The sequence below is a fragment of the Triturus cristatus genome, chromosome 2_2, assembly GCF_964204655.1.
Source record: "Triturus cristatus chromosome 2_2, aTriCri1.1, whole genome shotgun sequence".
Lineage (NCBI taxonomy): Eukaryota > Metazoa > Chordata > Amphibia > Caudata > Salamandridae > Triturus > Triturus cristatus.
Window position 1 is genome coordinate 289,987,095 of NC_140582.1, and position 26,119 is coordinate 290,013,213.

The window sequence follows — 26,119 nt, forward strand, 5'->3', positions numbered from 1 at the left end:
GGACTCTGTGGATTGTAGGGGTGTCCTGCTCATGCAAGGGCACCCTCACACTTCTAAACAAGCACCCTACCTTCAGGATTGAAAGGCCTCTCTTAGGGGTGACTTAAAGGTTTTAAGTACAGTGACCTCAGATCTAATACATTTATATCGGTTGTAAGTGGTGCTAGCACCATCTTACACAGGCTGCAATGGCAGGCCTGTAGTCCCAATTTGAGTGGTCTCCCAAGGGTGGCATAGTACATGCTGCAGCCTATGGGGGACCCTTGGGGTATCTATGCCCTGGGTACCTTAGTACTATATACTAGGGACTTACAAGGGTACATCAGTAGCCAATCTGGGGGTTTCCTTAGTACTCACCAAGGTCCAATTAAGGGGGGAAAATCAGAGTCTGGGGTCCAGATTAGCAGGATCACAGTCAGACCAGTCAGAAAAACATGACACCAGCAAAAAGTGGGTAACCATGAAAGCAGACCCTACAGTACGGTACACCCGAAAAAACAATAAAAAGAAAGTGAGACTAAAATACTTCTGGGGGCAGATCAAAGATGTGATTGACAACATCTCAAGCCAATGGCAAGATCCTTGGGCATGGGTGACTTTTGGCATTTTTCACACCCTAATTAACAACAGTTTGTTTTACTCTAGGACTCGCGTATCCTTTTCTAGGATCGAGTACTTTCTAATTCCACTCCTCAAACTTGGATGCCATGAATACACATCCTTGACAGAGGCCTGTTGAGTAAGTCCCCACTAACGCTCGACTTTAACGGGTAGAGGGAAAGGATCAGTTGGGGACTTAGTGAATGATGGCCTATTAACACTAAATGTATGGCCACCTAATGATGGACATTGATTCTCAGCCACAAAGCCTCTGGTGGAATGGTTCCACAGATTCGCCCAAATTGTAGGCGTTAACTTGACACGAGAGATATGTAGGACTGTGCCGGTGATCTTGTTTTTTACTTCCAATAACCCTCCTTGTCTGCACGCCTATCAAATGTTGCGTACATGCAGCAAGTTTTTGTGCATAGCTCTGATCCGTCACTTCTTGGGAGGAACGAGGCCCACTCCGATTCGCACAGGAGCACTAATGAGAAAACGTCATCATCTGCGGTTAGATAGAGTATCCACCATAAAGAGCGTTACCGAATGTAAGTAACTTGTTCTTCTTGACCACCATCTTAAGAATGGTGTTTAGGGTCAAATAAGTTGTTATAGGATCATTGTTCGTCTATTTGAAAAAGTCTTTAGAAGTTTGAAAGGTTAACCCGTTTCCTCCTAGAGTGACAGCTGATGATTTATCTAAGAGACTGAAACATCACTGAAGGCTTTGTGTCTTTGCTTTTCAAAAGCCTGATGTCGGAGACCTGAAGGTCTGGGTATAACGAGTGAAATACACTGTCTGACGTGCTTCCAAAAGCCTGGCATTATTTGGGCCTCATAGCGTTTTTTTCCTACTGTTCACTGTTCTCTAAACTTACCAAACATATATATTAATGTCCATTTACTTTTTCTGAAATACTAATGCCTAACATGCTATCTACCTTCAAAGTGAGATATAATGTCTTAACATTTAAACACTTCAAACGTAAAATTATTTTGGTGATCTACTTTCTCCGAGTTTTTTATTTGTGTTGTAATATTTGGGACACAAATGAACATGCTCGGTCTTGCTGAATACATGTAGTTGTAACTCATTCTTTTGAAGTTGAACAGTACTTCTGTCCAAGCCTCACAGGTGAACACCCTAACATTTTCTTTCGTTTTCTTCACAGGAATATCTTTCAAGATGTTCTACACAGAGACACACTAGTAAAGTCATTTTTGGATCAGGTACAATGCATTTTTTATTTCATCTGTTTCATTACAGTTTTAGACAAGTAACAAATCTTTATGGGAGACGGAAATGAAAAACCCCAGCAAAAGATCAAATGTGAGCTGGTAGCACAGTAGATGAATACTTATTGCTAAGGGTTAACGTGTATAGTGCTTGTGCCTATCAAGGAGAACGTATTGTATGCTGTACTTGCTTTAAGTGAGCATTTCGGTCAGCCTCCTACAGCCGTTGGCATATTTTGCTTCAGAACCGTCAGCCATTACTCCTCATAGGACTATTCTACCCGAGCCAGTCATAATTGCTCAGACAAGTAAAAACAAGTCCAATCAAAACAGCAGCCCCTTCGCTTACAAGGGCATCACACACCAGTCAAGGCACAGTGCGGTAAACAATAATAATAAAATCTCCTCAGAGCGTAAGAGGGCTGTGAATCTGAGGAAAACCGAAGCAGTGGCATTCTGATCAGATTGGCCATAGTTTGGTAGAAATGATACGCCTGCTTCTCAAAGCAACTAATGCCGGGGCTGTACAGACATTCAAGAGCAACAGGGAAAGCCACGACTCCTGTTGTACAGCGCATGTTACCCGAGTACTAACTAGGCTCTAACTAGAGTGTAGCACCCCTCGCCACACCCCATTTTCATGCATATCTGTTGATCATAGAGAAGGGATGCTTGCCATGTCCCATCTCCCTCTAACGTTCCTGCTACTTCCTGGAAGCACTTTTCTAATATGCTGCTTAGCATAGTGTCAAAGAGCACCTATTATGGTAACACCTCACTTCCAGTCATTAAGAGCAATGTGCCAAATCATGGTCTTTAAACCTACAAATCATTGCAATCAGGTGCGTCAGTTTAATTAGTTCATTAAAAACAAGCATTGGTAAATCCAATAGTTCTTGCCTATGCAAGAGCTATTGGCTTTGCCAATATGTTTTAGCCATGTTGCACACCAGCGTCGCTGCTGTTAAGCATGGCTAAAAGTTGCGGCCTGAGTCAGATCTCGGCGGACAGGTTACTCCGTCACACGGTGACAGATATCCCATTCGCTTAAATAACTGAGATCTAAATCAGGCCCTAAGTGTGGTAAAGGAGAGTGGCGTGTAGTGGAGTGTCGTAAAGTGAAATAGAGTGGAGTGTTATGGAGTAGTGTGGAGGGAGTACAGTGTCGTAGAATGTAAGGGTTTAGAGTTGAGTGGCGTAGAGTGTCAGGGTGGATTAGAGTGTCGTAGAATGGGTGCAAAGTGTTGTGGAGTGCTGTAGAGCAGAGTGGAGCGGCGTAGAGCAGGGTAGATTGACGTAGAGTGGAGTAGTGTAGGAGAGTGGAATGCTATAGAGTGGTGTATAGTATTGTAGAGTCAAGCGGCATAGAGTACTAGAGTGCGGTGGCATAGAGTGGAGTAGTGTGTCGTAGAATAGAGTGAAGTGGCATAGAGGAAGTTGCTTTGAGCGTCATAAAGTGGAGTAGTGTTGTAGTGGCAGAGTGGAGTAGAGTGTTGTAGAGTGCGGTGGCATAGAGTAGAGTTTAATGGAATACAGCATCATTGAGTGGAATATTGTAGAGTGTAGTGTCATAGAGTGGCCTAGAGTAAAGTGGCATAAAGTACAGTGGTCCAGAGTAGAGTGTGGTGGGGTAGGGTAGGATACATTATTTTTGAGTGAAGTGGTGTAGAGTGTATTGGCGTAGAGTGCTACAGAGTAGAGTAGATTGTTTTAGAGTAGAGTGAAATGGCGTAGAGTGGAGTGGTTCAAGGTAGAGTGAAGTGGTGCAGAGTAGAGAGGCGTAGAGTGCAGTGGCTTAGAATGCAGTGGTGTGTCTTGCAGTAGTGCACACTAGATTAGATAGGTGTGACGTGATGCAGAGTGTAGTGGTGTAGATTGCATTGGTGTAGACGTGCATGGTGCAGAGTAGAGTTCAGTGGCATAGAGTGCATTGGAGTAGAGTAGAGTGGTGCACAGAGCAGTGGGGTAGAGTACCGTGGTGCACAGTAGAATAGAGTGGCATAGCATGCAGTGATGCAGAGTAGAGTGGTATTGAGTTCAGTGGCGAGGAGTGCAGTCTTGCAGAGTATAGTGTTGTAGAATGCAGTAGCGCAGAGTGGTGCAGAGTAGAATAGAGTGGTGTAGCGTGCAGTGACATAGAGTCAATTGTTTCATAGTATAGTGCAGTGGCAAAGAGTGGAATGGTGCAGGCTAGAGGGGAGTGATTCAGAATAGAGTGTAGTAGTGCAGAGTGCAGTGTTGCAAAGTGGAGTGTCATAGAGTGGAGTGGCCTAGACTGGAGTGGTGTAGAGTGCAGTGGTACATAGTAGAGTGTGGTAGAGTGCACTGGCATAGAGTAGAGTGGTGCAGTGTAGAGTGAAGTGGCGTAGAGTGCATTGGTGCACAGTAGATTAGAGTGGCATGGAGTGTATTGATGTAGAGAGTAGGGGCATAGAGTGAATTTGCATAGAGTGCAGTTGAGTTTTGTTGAGTGGTGCAGAAAAGAGTAGAGTGGCGCAGAGTAGAGTGGTGTAGAGTTCAGTGGTGTGTAGTTCAGTTGACGTAGAGTGCATTGGTGTGGAGTGCAGTGGCGTAGAGTGGTGCAGAGTAAAGTGACATAGAGTGAAATGGTGTAGAGTAGTATATGCAGTGGCGTGGATTTTATTGGTTTTGAATAAAGTGGTGTAGAGTGTATTGGCGTTCAGTGTGGTGGCATAAAACAGAGTGGCATGGAGAGGCACAGGGTAGAGTGCAGTGGTGCAGAGTAGATTAGAGTGGATTGGCATAGAGTGGAGCAATGTAGTGTAGTGGCATTTGCGTTGAGTGCAGTAGAGTAGAGAGGTGCACAGTAGAATGCAGTGGTGTATAGTAGTGTAGCATAGTGTACACTGGAGTTGAGTGCAGTGGCATAGAGTGCATTAATTATGAGTAAAGTGGTGTAAAGTACATTGGTGTAGAGTGCAGTGGTGCTGAGTGGAGTGCCTCTGAGTGAAGTGGAGTAGAGTAGATTGTTTCAGAGTAGAGTGGAGTGGTGAGCAGTAGAGTACAGTGGCTTAGAGTACAGAGTAGAATAACGTGGCGTAGGGTGGATTGGCATAGAGTGCACTGCACAGAGTGGAGTGGTGCAGAGTAGAGTACATTGGGATTGAGTGCCGTGGCATAGAGTGCAGTGTTGTAGAGTAAAGTAGGGTGGAGTGGTGTATAGTGCAGTGATGCATAGTAGAGTAGTGTGCGGTAGAGTGCATTGTCATAGAATAGAGTAGAGAGGAGTAGAGTGGTGCAGAGTAGAGCACAGTGAGAGAGTGGAGTGGCATAGTGTGGAGTGGAGTGGAGTGGAGTGGGGTAAAGTGTAGTATGCATGGTTTGGTAGCGCACTGCCATTAAAGATAACACATCTTCAATTGAAATGACCATTACATTTGCACAGACATACAGTTTTATCGGTAAGTGTACAGTGCACAAATGATATGTTGAAATGCCTTCACCTAATGTATTGATTTGTTTTGATCGTACTAAAATATTTGTTTCCACCACACTTCAGAATTAAATAACAAATGTGCTTCCTTTCTGCTTTTCCAAATCCAATATATTGTGAAACATCTCACAGTTCACTTATTGACATTTAAATTTTGTTGTGTACTAGAAAGAAACAATTACATGGCACAGTCATCCTCATGTACAACCCCAGTACCCAGATTGTCACACAAATCCTCTCACCTTGAAGTCAGAGAAATAAAAGTAAACACCAATCTCCCTGGAAAACAGAGCCTGACATGTGACCTCTGCCTTTGAAAGCACAGCAAATGTGTCAAGATGAGAACAAGATTTAAAGGCCTATTTACAGAAATCCAGTCCTGGTGAAAAGAATATAGTACATAGGGTTTGGGCATCGAAAGGGACAAACTCAAGCTGGACAGCCTAAAACAAATAGAAAGCAAGCAAATGTGAGTTACAAACCACAAAGCCAATGGTAAGCAATGGGTGAAATGTATTCCCAGGTAAGCTTTCCGAATGTCCCCAAGATGCCGTTCGCAAACTAGACAGTTGCACTATCTGGTAGGCTTCGACCTAACAAATCATGGCAGCAACAACCAGAATTCATAATGTTGCCACATGAAAGACCAGAACTTAAAACAGTTTCCATGATGCCATGGAGTTAGGTGGTTACACAGAAAATGCTGTTCTGCTCCTCATGCAGTGCCGTATATATATATCTGTTACTTGCTCGGTCTTTTTATTCCAGGAAGCCTGTAAATGAACGGGACCGGCTTTTTAGAGTACCTCCAGTGCAAAGGCTGTATTGAAAATTAGGCAATCGTTTTTAAAGTCTTGCAAGCCCAGGCAGGGTTTTTTTAAGTTATGAAAAATATAATCCTGAATTATCTTTAGTTCAGGTGGTATAATTCTAGTTTTAGCTACACATTGGCAGATTCCAGCTGGAAACAAAATAGATCTTAGCTGCACAGCTTGATGATGAGGTATTGACGGGGGTCTCCTACACAGATAGATGATTTCAGTCCCTAGATAGTGGCATTATTCATTCAATGTTTTAGGGCAGCTAGTAATGCCCTACCTCGTGGCTAAGAATTTGTTGTAAAACACCGGTCACCAAATCGAAAATTCCTTTTTCTCTGCGACTGGGTTTGCAACATGTTTGTGCATTTTAAATAACCCTGTGAAGAATAGCTGGATCTTTTCTGGAAAAAAAACTCTTAACCTGCTGCCTTGCTTTCCTATTCTTTTCTTATTATGTCTTCTTAATTAACATCAAATTCGCATTATCATCTGAGGAGGTATAACAAACCCACATGGCTCGATATGTGCTCTCTTTAGGGCATGTAAGTCTACTTAAAACCATTTACCAGTCTTTCTCTTAATTGTTGACGCAACTAACTATTTTACAGAACATGCTTGCCATGAGAGAATATTGTTAGAAAATGTTTATACTGTGTTAGCAGTCTCGAGGTATTCGAAGTTGAATTCATATCTTCAGGGTTGTCTATTAAGATGCTCTTTCATCCTGCCTGGTGTCAAATCTTTAAGAACTCTGCATGTGACTCATGTTGTAGCCTCCTGATTATTTGATCATTGATTTGAGGGATTCCTGCTGAATATCCCCTTATAGCCCACCCAGATTGTCATCTGCCCCACACATTAGTGTTATGGGATGATAATCAATCCAAGGAGTGTCCTAAATTAAGCATGAGCTTCCATATGTGTTTCTCAAAAGCGGGTGCCTTAAGAGAAGTCCATAAACCTTTTTCCTGTTTATCCTTAGTATCCTCAAATCTAAGATTAAGATCTCCCAAAGCTTACATCATATATGTATATGTGGTATTATGATGTCCGGTACTTCACCATCTAATCAATCTTTACCCTTCAATGGACGGTATATCAGGGACCCCAGTGTGGTTTCTATTGGTGATAGGGAGAATTCAAGTTGTTCAAGCCTAGTCAGTTGGTGTGTATTTAATGTAATGCTAAACTGCGCCTATAAATAATTGCAAATCCTCTGCCCTGCTCCTTTGTACTCTCTGCTCAGAATATTTTATAATTATGCCGTATTGCAGGCAGCAAGGATGGACATGATGTTTCTTTAAGCCATGTCTCCATAATTAAAACGTAAATCCAAAACCTCTTCGGAAATTATATCACTTGTGGTCACGATATGAATATTAATTGCCCTAGCAGTCATCAAAGCACATTTCTTTACCAAATAATCCCGAAGTTTAACATTATCTTTAATGGGTAGTAGAGAGGTGATATTGTTTTGGGACGTTTCTTCATCGATGAGGAGGTTAAATTTGCTCTTTGGTTGTTTCTTATCGACCTCAAAATGTGTATTCCCTAATTCTGGGCTTCTTGTTTTGGTTGACACCAAGCAGGACTTCTTCGTTAGTAACCATGTGAAAAGGTGAAGTGTTACAGGTGTGTAGTTTAGCAAATGATCACAGGGATGGTTGGAGCTGAAACGTCTCTTGGCAGTGAATGTACGTTTTTTATTTCGTGGCTTAGTAACACTTTAGAAAAACTGTTGCTCTGATGGGAACTTCTAACTGCAGATTCATCACCTTGTAAATATCCACAGGTGCCAGACCGGATTTGGAAACTCAAAAACCAGTGCTCCTTTGTGCCGGTAGAGGATGCTGTGTAGCTCTGCACTGACTTTGTTCCACTCCTGAAGTGACGAATGGAGCCGCATATAAGTATGCACGCTGACGTCAGTTCCTTTCTTTCTGTGCCTTCAGATTCAAATCTGGAGTTCCTCTCCTTTTCTTTATACCGTGACAAGATGTTCCCTTAAAAAAAATATATATATATTACATTTGTTCATTGTACATGGGAGCAGGTCTCTTCCTAAGACTACAGGGTTTAACCCATGTAGGTGCTATTGCAAACGGATGTCTGTGACAGATCCCCCACAAGGTGTGTTTCTGGTGTTTGGGTGTGACGCACCACTCCAAGGCCTGTAACAACTCCACCCAGATGAATTTGAAAGCATTCCGAAAATGTGAAGTGGAGCTCCACGTGGCAAAATACCTCAAGACCCCCATCAGGTTCCGTTGCTGGTCAAATTTGAGTGCAGACCCACTCCTGAAGTTGTTGCTGCAGTATATCTTCATCTCAGTTGAAGTCTTCGAGTAAGCCCAAAACAAAGCACTAGAAGTCCTAGCGAAACTCAGTCCCTTCCCTCCACACTCAATGTCCAGAGAAGGCGCAAGGGTGTCACCATGCCTCCAGGTATTGCTCCCATTCCATTGGGGAGCCAATTGCAATCTGAGTCAACAATGAACAGCATATGGAAGCCTTTAAGAATGTCATGCTGTGCATGTTTGGTACACTTCCTGCTCCCTTCAGTCCTCAAGGATCCTCCGGAGCCTCCAGTTGAGTTACTGCCAGCACCTAGCATATACCAGAATGGCAGCTGCCCCCATAGGTGGTACTGAGCAAGGGAAGAGCTCTGGCTCAATCTTTTCACACTGCCAGGAATACGCAGTATCAACAGTTTTCTGCATAGGAGCTCCCAAGCTAGCTCTTTCTCAGAGACTAATTCCATTTAGAGTGGAACTAGGGACCCCTGGGTGGCCTCTCACTACTACCTTTCCTGCCCCAAGTTCTGAATTGGATCAGGTCAGTTTAGTGGCTCTGGATTGGGCCTGGAGAGTGATGTAATCAGAACTTCTGAGCATTTGTCCTTCAATTAGGCTGCTGCTTCAGGAGGATATTCTGTCGAAGCAGCAGGGCAGGATCTTGCATCTGGGTCTGCACAACCTGCACCTCCATGGCTGGATATTGAGTAGCAGCAATTGATCTCTTTTCATCTCCCTTCCGAAGTAATTGATGTGATCGTGGCAGCCAGGTGTCCTTCCACTCAATCAGTATACCATGAGCGCTGGGGTAAGCCAAACTGTTGGATTTCTTGTTGCTAGTTTTATCTTTAGCTAGAAATGACTATCAGTGTACACTCTTAAAGGTTACTTGTTGGCCCTCTCAGCCTTTTTAATTCTGCTGTACTAGAGTAATCACCTGTTGTGATTTCTTAAAGGTTTGCAACATATGTTCCCGCCAGTGCCCTCTGTGATGTCATAATAGGACTTAGATTTGGTTCTAACTTTCCTAATGTGTACCCCTTTGAAGCCAATGCACAGTTGTCCATTATGCTTTGTGACCTAGAAAACAGTCTTTCTGACACAGTTTCTCCTGAGGCGGAAGCCGGGGAGACCGATCGCAGGACATTTTTAATGATTGTTGTGAAAAATTTGTGTTTTTAAATCTAAATTGCACTCCCTGGGCATTTAAAAACTGTACTGTGCACTTACCCTCCTCTTTCCCGCGCAGCGGATTTATCGCTGTCGCGGCATACAATCTACCCCTGACGCCGTTCACGGGAATTCCCAAGGCCACGCCCGCTAAGGTCGGCCACGCCCCCCCCTACCACCGTCTACTTAACGCGCTGATTGCAAGCGCGACGCAGATACAGTTTCTCCTGAGGCGGAAGCCGGGAGACCGATCGCAGGAAATTTTTAATGATTGTTGTGAAAAATTTGTGTTTTTAAATCTAAATTGCACTCTCTGGGCATTCAAAAACTGTACTGTGCACTTACCCTCTTTCCCGCGCAGCGGATTTATCGCTGTCGCGGCATACAATCTACCCCTGACGCCAGTCACGGGGATTCCCAAGGCCACGCCCACTAAGGTCGGCCACGCCCCCCTCTTTTCCCCGTCACTTCCCCTATAAAATATATGCTTTTACCGGACGCGCAGCGGACGGGCGCAGCGGGCGTGCCGTTTGCGCGCCGAAGGCGCGCCTAAGGCAAGCCCGTCTGCGCCCGTCCGCGCCGGATCCGCGCCTAGTGCCAGAAGCTATGCCCGTTTTCACGGCTTGCGATACTCTAAATTTGATCTATGCAGGCTGGACCAGCGCTGCTGCGATCACCCGATAAGCGTTAACTTCGGCGACACTTGTATGACCCCCACATGTCCCTCCTGTGGCTTTCAAGTACTAACCAACCCTCCGACCTTTTCACCTAATCTGGCTGGCCCACCTCCAGCTAAAAAAGTGCACACTGCTTTAACCAACCAGCCACAGGCTACTAATCAGGACAACTGCTCAAAAACGATGATAAATAACAACAGATCTCTCAAATGTATACTACTGAACGTAAGGTCCATGCCGAAGCATAAACATGAAATTGAAGCGTTGATCACTGATCACAACGCTGACCTTATGTTCCTTACAGAAACCGGGGCATCAAATGCATCTGGTCCTGATTGGAACACTGCCACTCCCGAAGGTCACTCTGTGGAATGCACAAATAGAACTGGATCTATGGGTGGAGGTATTGCGATAATTTATAGATCGCACCTCAAATTACGTATATGCCCCCAACAAGACCTAGAGGCCGAAGCTATGACCTTTAAGATTAAAGAGAATAACTGCCTGATCTTCGAGGGACTGCTTGTGTATCGCCCCCCCGGCCCGAGAGGTCCTTTCACCAAAGCATTACACACCTTTTTAGAAACAACGTTTGACTCAGTTACCTGTACTATTCTGGGTGATATTAACTATTATCTTGAGGAGAATAACGACTCGGACTCAGCTACTCTTCTTGATAATCTCCTCAGCTTCGACATGAAGCAGCTAGTTGACAGGCCCACTCACTCAGCAGGACATACCCTTGACGGGATCTTTACCAACAGTAACCACATTAAGATTACGTCTATTCTCTCTGTACCATGGTCGGATTAACGCTATCTTTTTTAACTTGCAATTGAAAAGCCTTGTTAATCAGCGTAGAAATTACATGCCTCCTGAAATAACCCATCCCTGGAAAAAGCTTGAATCTAACGCTTTAGCCAAAACACTGGCCAGAAACCCCCCGAACTTTGAATGTGGAAATAGCGAGGACTGGGCAACTAACTTCAGTAATTGGATCACTGAGGCAGTCAATGAACTGGTCCCAATGGAAGCAAAAAAAAAACGAAAAGGGTCCGCCACCGCTCACTGATACACGGCAGAGGTGAAAGCAATCAAGATTAAATGTCGACGAGTGGAGCGGATATGGCGCTCGGACTACAGTCAGGAAAACAAACTGGAATACATAAAAGTCCTACAGGAGTATAAACAAATAATTGTACAGGCCAAAGCTACTTATTTTACAGATAAAATTCAAAACTCCTCTAACTCTTCCAGGGAACTATTCAAAACTGTAGCCCATTTAGTCAAAAGTCCCCGGGACACAGTCTTCAGTCCAGATCAGAGCTTTGTTACTGGAATTGCCACTTTTTTTCAAACGAAAGTACAAATAGTATATGATGATCTCAGCACCATGGTATCCGACACATCCACCAGTGATGTCGGACAGTCCACTCTGACCTCCTCCTGCTTCTCTAGTTTTTCTTTACTAGAGAAGAAGCAAGTATCCGATCTACTCATTCAGATGAAATCCGGCTCCCCCTTGGAGCCCTGCCCCTCCTATGTACTGCATTCGATCCCTGACAGCATCGCAAATGTCCTGACTTCCCTGCTTAGTAAAATTATTCATCAAGGTGAATTCCCCAAAAGCTGGAAGATGGCCTGCATCAGACCTATTCCTAAGAAGGACACCCTTGATCCCTCTGAACCCAAACACTACCGTCCCATTTCCTGCCTGCCCCTACCCGCTAAAATTCTGGAAAAAGCCATGAATCAGGAAATTATGAGACATGTGGATGGAAAGAAGCTGCTGGATCCGTCACAGCTCGGTTTTAGACCCCTTCATTCCACTGAATCAGCTCTTATCATGGCCACCGAAAAAATACGTAAGACCATGGACGAGGGTGGTCGGTCGGCCCTGATATTATTAGACCTCACAGCGGCCTTCGACACTGTAAACCACTCTGTCCTGCTAAAAAGACTAACCACCCTAGGATTTACCGGCACTGCTCTGGCCCTTATCACCTCTCTTCTGGGCGCCCGAACTCACCAAGTGATCTGGAATGGATTGCAATCTACAGAATTTTCACTTCCGGGTGGGGTCCCGCAAGGATCGGCATTGTCGCCTACATTAGTCAACCTATATGTCACCCCTTTAGCAGCCTTGATCAGATCCTATGACCTACAACTGGTGTCTTACGCCGATGACACTCAAATCATAGTGTCAATTTCATAGTCAATCGAAGTCACGGCGGAACGCTTTAGAAACTGCCTTACCGGGGTGAAGAACTGGATGAGCCAAAATTTTCTTAGACTGAACACGGATAAAACCGAAATCATAGAGTTCGGTCATAAACCATCTATCTGGAGTGATCTATGGTGGCCTCCCGAAGCAGGATCCTGCCCTCTCCCTGTAGACAAGGTCAGGAATCTTGGTTTCCTATTAGATAAAGATCTCTCGTGTAAAGCCCAGGTCAATCAGGTGACATCGACCTGTTTCTACAGTATCAAGGTGCTCAGAAAAGTTTTACCTTACATCCCGATCATGTTAAGAAAGACGGTGATGGGAGCCCTTGTAATGTCCCGGATTGATTACTGTAACTCCCTCTATTTGGGAGCAGGAGAAAAACAACTGTCCAAACTGCAGGCAATCCAGAATGCGGCGGCCAGGGCGCTGCTGAACCTCCCCAAAAGCCACCCCACATCCAAAGCCATTCGGGAGCTTCACTGGCTCCCGGTCAGGCGTCGTATTCAATTCAAGGCTCTTTGCTTGGTACATAGGTCCCTACATGGTAAGGGACCCGACGATTTCACCAATCTACTGCCCCGCTATGTACCCTCTCGAATGCTGAGGTCAGCCAATCATGACCTAGTCTGCCAGCCCAGAATAAACAGAGCCCGATGGGGAGGAGAGTCATTCTCCTACCAGGCGGCTAAAATATGGAACTCGCTACCTCCAGTATTACGCGCCCAAAAATCTAAAATGAGCTTAAGGAAGGGCCTAAAGACCTGGCTTTTTACCCAAACTTAACTGCTCCACTGCTTTCTTTCTCCTCTGTATCTCACAGCGCCAGGACGCCGCGGCATTCGTGCGTTTTATAAGCATTTCAGTCAGTCAGTCAGTCAGTTGTGATAACATCCACACGTCACATGAGTGAGCTTCATGTCCTCTTGGTCCAGCCACATTATACCACCTTTTTCCGGACAAACTAAGAACTCCGGCTTCGTTCCTGCCGCCTAGAGTGATGCCTTTTCATGTCAGGCAAGCTATCACATTCTGACCTTCTTTGCTCTGCCTTAGCCATTGTAAGAGGAGGAGAGATTCAATTTCTTAGACCCCAAAATAGCGCAGTGGTTTTACTTCGATCATACCAATGAACTTCAGGTGGATGATTATCTCTTTGTGGGATCCCCTGAAGCAAAGATGGGCAAGGCAGTGCAGAAGCAGACCATTTTACAATGGGTAGTCACCTGTATTAAGATCTGTTACTCTTTGGCTAAGAAGAAGCCTCCAAAAGGTCTGAGGCTCATTCCACCACTAAGGCTGTTACCATTGCATTGGCACGTGGAGTGCCTGTCCTGGATATCTGTTAGGCTCAGCTCTGTAATATAGAAAAAAGCGATAGATGGGATCCTTGAATTAATCTCGGCCATTGGTAATTACTCACGGTCACATCCCAGTCAGGTGGAACGAGATGCAGCCCTGAGTAATTACCAGTGGCTGAGATTATTTCAAGCATTCCATCCAGTGCACACGCTCATGAACCACTGTTGCCTCGACAATCCAGTCCGTTAGGATGGGCAATTTTGCCAGTTCGATTCTCTAGGACTTTTTGATTTGAGTGATTCCACAGCCCCATCACCTTGGGAGGTAATGGTTTGGTACCTGCCCATGAGATGGGGAATCTGCGGCTAGAAGTCTCCATCAGAACAGTTACTTGCCTTCCTTGTGCATATTCTATCTAACCCAAGATTTCTCCCCTCTCTGCCCCCACCTCGTTCTGTGGAATGGTCTCCTTTCCATCTAAAACGATTCCAATTTAGGAATCTGCACACTGGTCTTTTGAATCTGCTGATGCGCTCCTTGTCTGAGGGCGCAGACAAGCTTCAAAAAGAAACAGATATCAGCGTGCATGGGTGATGCTTACATGCGGCTCCATTTGTCTCTTCCAGAGTGGAACAAAGTTGATGCGGAGCCACACTGAACCACCTAGTGGCACGCAGGAGCACTGCTTTTTGAATTTCCAGATCCAGTCTGGCACCTGGGGATATTTGCAAGGTGAACATTTTGTAGTTAGATTGGGTATCCACCAGAAAGAGCATTACAGAAGGAAAGTAACCTGTTCAATTGTTATGTCAAGAAATTGGCTCCTGGGTACAAAGTTAGAAGATGATTAATATATTATGGTTCATCACAAATAATGTTTCATTCTTAAAATTGCTAGAACCACTGTGTTCTCATCCTTTTGGTTTTGTAATGTAAAGCGCCAAGCTGTGAACCTGACAGATGATTAATAGAGCATAAGTAACCCACTATCATGATGTAAGGTGTTACTATTTAATGTAGAAGACTGAAAAAAAGAGTAAAGCAGACTGTGTGGTAGATTAGGGTGCTGCATGTTAGATAACTACCCGTAATTTCTACTAACTGTACACTAAAATATTAAATGTATTAAGCATTCTGTAGCCTTTTTACAAAGTCTGCATATATGTCTGAGTTTTAGGACTCCCCACTACCTTTTAACAGCGCCCAAAATATAAATATATACATTGCAATTGGTTAAAAGGTTCTAAGGAAAGTCAGACAGGACCAGCACAGTTATTCTGGTGGACCGAGATTGTGCTTGGATGGTCTGGAACCCTGAGCATTTGCCCTCCTCTTCAGTTCCCCCTTTGGGAAAATCATTTGTCCCTGCAACAGAACAGGGTTCTTGATCCACACATGCACAAAGTACACCTTCATGCATGGTGACTGAGTGGAATTAGCTGAGCAGCTTTGATCTTCCAGTGGAAGTGGTGCATGTCATTCTGCTAGCTTGTAACCCTTCCATTAGGTCGATATGTGCATTGATCTCAATTTTTCTCCTGGTGTGGGGAGAAACATATTCACTCTTTACAGGCAAAGTTGTCTGTTTTGTTTTCATCCCCACAAGGAGTAAAGTTATTTTTCCTGCCCCTTCAGCCTTTTTTCGTCACCCAGATCTCCAAGATCAAATTACCCTTTGTGATGAGTTTCTTTTAAGTGCTTTCTCATATGTTTCCATATGCTCCTTTTATCATGCTACAGTGGTTCCTCAATCTAGTGTTGACCTTTTTCACGTGTGCAATCTTTGTACAACTCCATTGCTGCACCCTGCAGCATCTTACTCTCAAAACTTTGCTCCTTATTCTAGTCACTTCTGTCTGATGCATAAGGGACCTTCAGCCTTTGTCAGTTTACCCTCTGTTTACAACCTTCTTTCCTGAAAACCTTGTTCTTTAAACATGTACATCCTTGTTCCGAAAGGGGTGTCATCTTCACGTTCTTTGTTCCTTCAGATCCATCTCAAGTGGAGGAGAAATTACTCCAGTTGGACTAACACCACAGAAAGCTATTAGTTTCGAGATTGGTAGGACTGGGGAGTATTTCTTTGATGATCATCCGTTCATTGTGTATTTTTTGCAGGTACTTAGAAAGGGAAAGGTGGTCTAGAAGCAAACCTTATCCAAATTGACTGCCTCTGCATAAAACGCTGCTATGCCTTGGCCAAAGAGGAACCTCCTCAGGGCTTCAGGGCTCCTTCCACTATGGCAAAAACTGCAACTAAGCTTAGCTCTGATGTTCTGTCTTGGATATCTACAGAGCTACTAAATAGTTTTCTATCCATAGTTTCACCAGGCACTACTGTCTCAACCCTCCGACCCACAGGGAGTGAGTCCACTCCTCAGAAACATCTGTACTGCTTTGGTACAGATTCAAAAGGTAAGGAGTCTTTGGGTAGAAGTAACCTTCAGTGGAATATGTTACTTTCCCCCAGTGAGAATACTCTTATCTACCTTCAGATTTTTTCCCCATGCCCATCTCCACATCGTGTGGAGTGGAATTACGTTTCTGAAAAGGTACCAAGTCAGATTTGCTCTCTTCATATTATCACATGAATCTCATCAGCCACGCTCAACAGCTGAGGGCATGGAAAACTGGGTGATAACTAATATGCGTGTAGGCACCTATGTGCAGCTATTTATTGCCATATCAGTGTGAGAAAGATCCACCATGGAAGCCAATGCCCCCATCTGCTGGCACAAGTCCATCCTGGTGTTTGGAGTATTCAAAAGGTGTGGAATCTGCAGATACATAGAATATTCACCAGAAAGAGAATTTCCCCACGTAAATGCCTTATTCTTTTGTTGCTCATGTGAGTGCCAAAGTAGATCATTTCACGTCTGAAACCTATATGGCTTTACGTATCTGGATATTTGTCAGTGCAATCAGCCTACAGTGTATTTAGGTGTCTTCCATGTGTGTTGTCTTCTACGACTTGTATGATGGTACTATTCTTATATAAATGTTTTATCTGTGATTGTTTCCACAGATATTTCTATTAAAACCTGGCTTATCTCTGAGGAACGTATTCCTGGCACAGTTTCTCTTAGTTCTTCACAGGAAAGCCTTAACGCTGCTTAAATACATAGAGGATGACACGTAAGTGTAAAATGTGCTAATTGTGAAACTTTAAGTCAAATGATCTTAAAGTTGTTCTAAGATGTGTTTGGATTTTTCCTTACCACAGACAAAAAGGAAAGAAACCTTTCAAGTCCCTGCGTAATTTGAAAGTAGACCTCGACCTGACAGCAGAAGGTGATCTAAATATCATTATGGCTTTCGCCGAGAAGATCAAACCAGGCCTCCATTCCTTCATCTTCGGGAGACCCTTTTACACCAGTGTTCAAGAAAGGGATGTGCTGATGACGTTTTAACTTGTTGACTTTGAAATGTATTTGTCATGGCTTGTAATAATCTAATGCTGCTTGTTGGTAAAAGAAAATCTATGTGCCGGTTGTTACTCCCATTCATGCCACAGAAATGATGAGTTGTAGTTGAAATAAATGCATGTGTGCCTGAATGATGGGAAATGCCAAACCTAAGCCTTGACTACTGCCTGTGCAGCATGTATTTTCTGCCAAGTCTTCTTCTCAAAGCATAATTTGGAAAGACCGAGATGTCGGAATGGCCGGAAGGTGTGCCGATAATGGATGTATGACCTTGTATGTTAAAGTCAAAAATCTTTTTCAGCAAGGGACCTTTCTAAGATTTATAACCTTTTAATTGTTTTCCTACTGCCATGCAGAACCCCAGTACATTTTTGAAGTCAAAAAGATTCTTTGATTTCATTAATTTTAAGAGAACAAAAGGAAAAATGGGATTCTCCGTCTGTGCTATTTAGCAACACCATGATGGACATTGTAGTTCAGTTCTTCCCCCGCTTCAAAGCTAGGTCCTCTCATTGCTTCTCTTATCGGGGAGTGTTTACCTTCTATTCCTTAGATAAATTGTCTAGGTCTTTTATCTTGATTATTTGAAGCAGTGGCTCCTCCATGTAAAGTATGCATTCAGCATCATCATATGGAGGCAGATCTAGGTGGGCTTTAGATGTATGTTTTACCTGTCATTTGTGCTGAGACCTTTCTTCCTGCTGGCATGGTATCAAGTTAAAGCCTACAGCTTCCAGAAAATGGAGGATGGCCGTACTAGGTAGACTTTGAGAGAAGTGTTCTTGCCCCATGTAATGCCTATGGCAGAGGAATAAATCCTCAGATGTCAGCAGGTTTTCTAGTGTGGTTGAAATTTCCCAGCTCTTAAGTTGCTAGAAAGGACTTTGCTTTTTTCCTGATAATCCTCACGAACAATTGCTCTGTGGGTTGGCTTTCCATCTCCTGACTGTAATTTGGCTCGTCTTTGATGAGTCAGGAACTTCAAGAGCCATTTCCGCACCCACTTTTGCTGCTAAGACCGTTTCAAGTTAAATGACAATGTCTAAGAGACATTTGTTAAGGTTTATAATTGGACAAAGATAGTTTGTGTCATTGGAGGACAATAGTTTCAAGTTCAAGGTAACAACTTTTGAAAAAAAATCTAGAAAGAAACAATACTTTCACTACATTTCTGAGTGGCCACCAGACAATGTTGATAAGATAGATGATGAGATGGCATTCACCTACAGATCTAGGATCTGGATGAAAGGAATGGCGTTGATGGTGACTGAGGGCATTTTCACAGAGGTTGACTGCCCGTCTATAATGTTCTCTCTCTGGCAACCTGGCTTCTTACTGATTACATGCAGAGCGTGGCTAAGGAATTGAATATCCTTCTGCAAAGAACTCGGGTACTGAAATCATTTTATTTTGGTACAGAAGACCCCATCATCTACAGTGCTATATTGTTAGTGTTCTGTATTCTAGTATAACCTATAAGAATTCTCTCACTGATTAAGAAAATAAATACCAGGCACCTAACACTACCTTTGCTGATTTTGGTGATGGGTAGAGTTAAACGTCCGGCGCCCTCAAGCTGGTATAGCTTTAAAATCCTCATTGATAGCGGTAGCAAAATAATATATCACTTTGAAAAGAAGGGTTTGCAGTTTGTCAGCAAAGATTTTCGAGAACATCGAATGTGGCATTTCTTTTAGGCTAGCTTGATATGCTCCAGTGTGCAAACTGATTCAGTTCCTTTCTAATATACAATGGTTGGGGCCTGAAACATTACTGTAGGAGGACCAGAAAAAAGCCTAACCATGGTATTTATTGTGAAGTGTGCTCATGTAAAAAAGCTTGGCTGTAAGAGTGATGTCCCTTGGGGGTGCTTTGCTATGGCTTTGTGCCTGACTTACAGCCTAATTTAGAGCTCAGCGTATGGGTTACTGTTTCACAAACGTAACAGATATCCTGTCAGCCTTATTGTAAGTACCATTGGATATAATGGACTTGTAATACGGCAGACGGAATCTATCACATTTGTGATGGAGTAACTTGCCTACGAACTCTAAATCAGGCCCTTAGTCTGTAAATACTAAAATCTGTAGCCCATAGGAAGTACTGGATACACCCATAATATTGTAAAGTGTCTTTGGTTCCCAAAACTACTATAGTCCGATGATATCCTATGCTTGCCACAGTTCAGAGTGGGTTTAAATCCTTGAACTGCAGCATTCACAGAAATTGGTCCAAAATGTAGTGCCCCTTCAAGTGGTGGTGCATATATAATGTCTTTTCCCAGGACCCTGAAGCATCCATTCCTAAATTCAAACAAGGATTTAGGGTAAAAGAGTGATTACTTCCAACACTGGGAAGAATCCACTTTCAGTAGGTGAGTATTACATTATTTTTTTCATTAAATATCTTAAAGGTAATTCTAGGCATTCTTTTAATTATGATTATTTTGTTATGATCTTATACACACAGTATATTGGAAGAGTTTACCCGCCTCCTTGCAAAGGGAAAATAGCCCCAGTGTTGATGATAGAGCTGTAGAAAGGAATCTGGTTAGGGGAACAATACCAGGAATGGGATCCTTAATGGATCTAAAAACGTTACAAAAATTCTTGGAGAAAGTGTGTTGCCCAATGGTGACTCCTTGCTGCAGGGAAATCATACGACAACATTAGCTATACAAGAACAACGTGCATCTTTTTTCGAAGGCTGACAATAGGCAATTAGGTTACTTATACAAGGTTCTTTTATAAAACTTCATATCTTCTCACCAAATGCCTGGCAGTGGTTTTACTGCTCTCTGTAATCCAGATGTACACAACCAACTCGTCTGAATGACTAGTTGCTGAAAGTGTCTGTGGCATAGTGGCATAGGCTTTACAGGCCTGGTCTGCCTCTAAATCTGTATTCACTAACTGTTAGAAATGCATCCTTTCATGAATCCAGAGTTAATTTCATGACACTGATCACAGGAACTATGGTAATGAGTGTTCTTATGGTGTCTGTTGTCAAGGTACGGTCTTGAAGGATTACAAGACCATGCTTGTCTGGAGGCTGATGACATTATAGCACAAAATACTGCCATTTAATAATTTTATCTGTTTTAATACATCCACGTGTGACATGTCTGAGACTGCTTGCCCAACCTATGTTCCCAAAAATCGGATCTCGGGGAGACATTTCAATGAAAACAGCAGTGTCCTTGCGCTACTAAGCAAATAACTGCACAGCTTTCCTGGGCATCTGCATATTCTCCTTCTGAGGTGGGGAACTTCTGCTGACAGATACCTTCCTGATGCGCTGGAGAATATACCATAATGGGGTCATTTTACAGTAGATGTATCCTTGCCAAATAAGAAAGCCCTTCAATATCTAAATGCTTATACCCCACTAGTTCATGCCTTCTGTCTCTTCTTCCAGTCATTCAGGGAAAGTCCACAACAGTGTGGCTTTCCGTATTCAAGTAGATTTTTGCCAGATTGATTGATGGGATTTAATATGCCCCTGTGTTTTTTTAACTTAATTTTTACCACATTATTTTCTTTATACAGTGTGCCATTACTTTCATTTTAAATTAATAGTACCTTTATGTCAGTATGTTGTGCCAAGCCCGGAGACTGGTCTAAGACTGCCATATCCCAGACAGGAAAGAAACTTCACACTAAGTACCCACTCATGACTGTTTTGCTTTTGAGATTCGCTGCCAACTGCATGAGCTGGACTTTGTGTAAATCCTCTTTAGTGGCTGAGGGGTGGACTTTAAAGTTCCATTTATCATGATTGTGATTGTTGTGTTATCATAATGGCTAATGTTTTGCTGCTCCTTGGTGCCACATGTTGTGTATGCACTTTGTGAAAAAAGATGTTTTACTATTTTTGGAAACCCATTATCTTCATTATTATTTGTTGTACACCTGCATTTTTTTTTAACTCGGAGTATGAACAAAAATGTAGAAGTATCACGTTAGTTTCCATTGCGCCATTATTTATATTGTGAATTTGTATTTATTTAGTACACAAACTACAAAACAATGTATAATGTGCAGACATTGTGAACACAGACGAGAGTGCAGGAGTGCAACGATATGAGCTTGAATACACGTGTGTTTCAAAGTGTTACTTTATGCTAGCCATTGTAATATGGGCTAATTGTAGTACTAATGTTAACATAAGCAGAGCTAGTGATGAACTATTCCTTAGCAACTCTGATGCAAAATCTGAAATGGAAAGTCACACCAATAGGAATACCAGAGAATCGCATGAAGCCAAGAGGGAGAATATTTCTGCGCACCACATCGATACAGAGGACTAAAAATGGTAGCAAAGGAATAAGAAATGCAAGGGTTATTTTTAGAATCCTAATGTTTATTTCCAAATGAAAGATTTGTTTGTTTGTTGCTTTTATCGCAATTTCTGTAACAAAGACGTGATGGTGACATTTAGACATTTAGATCCCGTAGCTTGAAGACAGTCCCAAATGTGATATTCGAAAAGATAGCTGTAGTTTTTATCTGTAGTCCGTCTCTGTCTTTGATATGAAGGCGCATTGATCTGCTTTTCATGTATTCAGTAAAAACAACTAATGCACAGAATGTTGTACAGTAGTGCACCAACACTACTTAAATGTGTTACATGAAAGACAATTTGTTTCCCTGCCAATCCTGTTAAAGCCACAACATACGTAGAAGTTTAGAGTTCCCTGCATTTTGATTTTTTGCAGACTGCCTCTTACAAAGATTTTGTATTACATGTTTTTATTTTTACAATAGAAGAATCACAATTCCAAAGTCTTGCCAATATAAAAAGGACAATGCAGTCACTTCCTATCCAAAATCTGTTAAATGTTTAGTTTAAAAAAGAAAATGTGTTTTTTGATTGTTGAATTTTGCTGATTTGAGTTAAAAGGAATGTGCAGATTTCTCTTCTGCTCTGTATGGAATGCTACTGAAAACTGTAGGCAATTCCCACAGGTGCAAAGGTGGTTGTTATATTTTACTCAGTAATAGTAGAGCAGATGAGACTTCGTAGTACCAGAAGATGCTGCTTTCCAACTACTAATAAGATAATTCCTGAAAGGCAGTCAACATTTTACTTATGCTTCACATTTTCCAATCCATTCAATGAGCATATGTTACCTCAGTTCTTTGTATTGATCGAATTGATTTATTTGAAGCTGTTTGGTGTGCACATTTGCTATACATTCTTGATGCAAGTGGACTCATGGTCAGGTGTGCCACTAATGGGCATAATAGTTGCATAACATTTTACTTAATTGAAAATGTAGGAGCATGCACTAGCTGTAATGCTTTCATGTTAGCCATGCTGTGCTTGTCTGTCTTGTGACATTGTTGAGATTGTAAATGTTGCGAAATTGCTTCATCACACAACCGTCTGGATTGGTTACCCGCACTGTATAGATATGTTCTGTAATTTTATCTTCATGCAGGTCCAAAAGAGGGAGCTCAGTAATAATAAATCCTATTTAATATGTGAACATGTGTTGTGATTTCAATTGTATTATACTTAATTGTAAAGTCCTTGTTAGGTACATGGGTATGTGTATGGTATGGATATATGTTTTGGAAAACCCACATACCTGTGGTGTTTTTATCCCTGTCACCACATCTTGCTCTGTAATTAAGAAAAGACTGAAGACATAGTAAGAAGATAGCTAATGTTTTATTATTGTCTTAAGCCTACAAGCCTAACACTGCCTACCAGTCTTTTCCGGGAAATGTTTACAAAGACATTTTAGGGACACTTTTCATGTGTAAACTACACAGTAAATAAATTATGCTGACATGTTTCCTTACCGTCCAATTTTTGGTTATTATGGCACATTGCGTGGGGATTACTGTACATGTAGGTTATATCCAGGCAATGAGATGAAAGTCCATATTCCTACCTTTACATGTGCATAGTGTCCCATGTGTATGGTAAATAGTTATCCAATTTTTTTTCCTGTGTTCCCCTCCATTCCCAACAGAAAATACACTACGATATAATTTTACCCTTTCCGACACCCATTGTGTTAAAACCAGCATAAATCGTGCACTTCTGCACTTTTTTCAATCCTTTCACTAGATTGCAAGTGCTCAGATAAGCGTGGGACATGTATGTTGGTCTATACCAAAAGAGTTACTTTTTTTTATAGGTAGTAATCGAATTTACATTGCGTTCCCATGGCCATTCTACTGACAGTTCCTTTGAGGCCCTACTTTCGTAAGCCCTCTTTAAGTTTGTATGTGTGTAACATTCATGTAGTCTGTGTTGATTATCTGCATGTATGTCTAGTCAGACTTCTGCTTATGCTGTACACTGCTCTGAATGTCACTTAAGGGAAACTGGAAAAGTTCTCCTAATTTGCCCCTTCAATTTCAGCACTAGTCATCACTGCCCAAGAACAAGATTCATAACATAGCTTAAATAAACGTATTCTCTGAGTTCTTTTCCATTTTTAAAGATCTAAGTTGTGTGTTTTTTACAGTCTCCTCGTCTGAGATCCATAATTACAAAAACATTGTTCTGGATCTGTGATCTGTGTTTTGAAAGTGTAACTTGCACAACAGTCATAAATACAAATACAGCCTTGGAGTTTCACTATGCATGTTTTCTCCTCCCCACTATTCCTCTACTATTCGCTCTCCCACTTTCAACTTGGGACTATTCACAAATGTCAACGAATATACCCTTGTCACTCATCATCATAATTTGGATTTGGGCAGTTACTGAAACAAACTTTATTTACACCAATGGGTCATGTGGTTGTTAACTTCGTATCGCCTTAGTACAAAAACAAAGATTTCGTTCAAACTGTTGTGCTAGCTATTGTGAAGGTCCTTGGTAATTGGAAGTTCATAGAAGGCTCAGACCTATCACAGGCCATACTAACTAAAACTCTGGTCATAGTCCTACTGTATGTAATCACAAACTATCAAAAATATTTGCATCAACAGTATTCTTTTCCGTTGATGGAAGGTCCTCACTGTATACTTTACACCTTTGAAAGGCATGGTGGGTGAAACTAGTTTTTGCAATTTCTGATCCAAATCATAAAGGCTACAAGAAAGGTACCAACTTGAAACATCAGTCGTTTTAATAAGCAAAAAAATATTTAAGGGTTTTCTCTCCATGCACTAACTTAAGTCTCATTCTGTAGAGAAAGTGTTTGCGGACTGTTTGCTTTATGGGCCAAAAGAACAGTATCTTTCTCACTTAGTACTAAACCCTGCAAACAGTCATTATATGGACATCTATAAATATGTATTTCCAATCGATATTGAAATGGATCTGGTTTAAGTTGCTTAGCTATCGCTTACTGCCATTCCTAGCATTGTTGATTTCATTCAGATAAATAATGGATGCAATTAAGTGCTTATCAATGCATTTAATTGCCCCTACCTCTTCATGGAGTCCCCTTTTTCACAATGGAGAATAACTATGGTATCTAGCACAGTTATCAATTTAGCTCCAAATGTGTTTTCCAAATATTTTCATATGGGCATTTAGCAGTGAAATTGGATGATAGCATGTTGAGATATGTCTTTGCTTTATGTTAAATGTAGGGCAAGTTATTGGTTCCATAGCACCATGTTTTTCTTGGTTATAATGGAGAGTTTTTCTCAGAGGTTTTATATTGTTCTTTTTGAGGATGTTCTCATTCCTTTGATGATAAAAACTCAATTTCTTGTGTGGTGGCAATGATTACAAATCAACCCATGGAAAAGAATGCAGCAAGGTTTTTCTGTTGCATTACCAGTATGAACAACTCTTCTTAACAAGAGTGTTGTGTGGCTTGACAATTTCCCTTATATCTCCTAATATTAGTCACCAATACTAAACTTCTATCCATTTACATTTTTCATTTAGTATGATGCTGGTGTTGTAAGTTTACAGTGGTTGATAAATCAAAAATATAACCACCCTCCTATTGGGATCTCTGGGTATGAGCATGGCACAGCGCAGAAGGAAGGACCTCATTACTCTATCCTTCCATGTTGCGGAGTAGTTTTAGTTAGCTTGACCACTTCTTATTCTAGGTATCACTTGCAAATATGGTACTGCATTCCGGTTTTTCAAAGTTAGATAAAACAAGTGTTCGAGGCATATGAGCTGCAGATTACACACTTGTGCATAGATCGCCATCTGGTGTTGGGCCCGGATGTTTGCAGTTTGTTTTTCCTCTTGGAAAGTCTTTGGAAGTCACGAGGTCGGTGACTCCTCCTTTGGATCGTATTGCGCATGGGCTTCGGCTCCATCCTCAGATTGTTTTTTTCCGCCATCGGGCTCGGATGTGATCTTCGCGCTCCGGTTCCGAACAGCTTCCAGTTTGACGGTCGACGCGCAATCCTCACCTTAAACCGCGGTATTGTTTCGATCGCGATCTCGCCCACTTGACGCGCCTTCTCATCGGCACGGACCTTCAGTTCCAGTCGTCGACGGCGGCCTTCGGGCCTCTCCAAGCTTCGGTCCTGGCTAATGGAAAGGACTCCATTTAAAAAGTGCCCTCGATGTGGGTCCAAATTCCCCCACACCGATCTCCACGAGGTATGCAATCTCTGCCTCTCCCCTGAACACGAGGCTCGAGACTGTCCGGCGTGTAAGACTATTCGGGACCGAAGAGCCAGAAGAACTATGGCGCACTCCTCGACGACGATTCCGGACGACATCTTCGGAGAAGGCATCGACGCTCCAGAGCAGTACACCGAAGAGGGCCTCGTCAGCGCTTCCGAGGCCGATGACTCAGATGTGGAGGACATCACCCCGGCGCAGAGGGTCGCGAGTACTGATTCCCCCCCCCCCACACCCCTGCCGGCACCGAAAAAGGCTCCGGTCACGCCTTCGCCTCCGGGCCTAGGCAAGACCAAGGACACTGCTTCCAACACCCCACCTTCGGGCCCGGTGAAGAAGCCAAGC

At 42.6% G+C, this 26,119-nt stretch overlaps 1 protein-coding gene across 2 annotated transcripts in view; it reads left to right on the plus strand.

Annotated features, from left to right (window-relative positions):
• Window positions 1-22,697, plus strand: part of C9orf72 (C9orf72-SMCR8 complex subunit) — a 289,750-nt gene extending 267,053 nt beyond the window's left edge. For both annotated transcript variants that reach the window (XM_085641326.1, XM_085641327.1), the window contains exons 8-10: window positions 1,776-1,833; window positions 16,807-16,916; window positions 17,005-22,697. In XM_085641326.1, coding sequence (XP_085497452.1) covers window positions 1,776-1,833; window positions 16,807-16,916; window positions 17,005-17,191 — 355 coding nt within the window. In that variant the 3' untranslated portion in view covers window positions 17,192-22,697. The remainder of the gene's footprint in view (window positions 1-1,775; window positions 1,834-16,806; window positions 16,917-17,004) is intronic.
• Window positions 22,698-26,119: the final 3,422 nt, after the last annotated feature.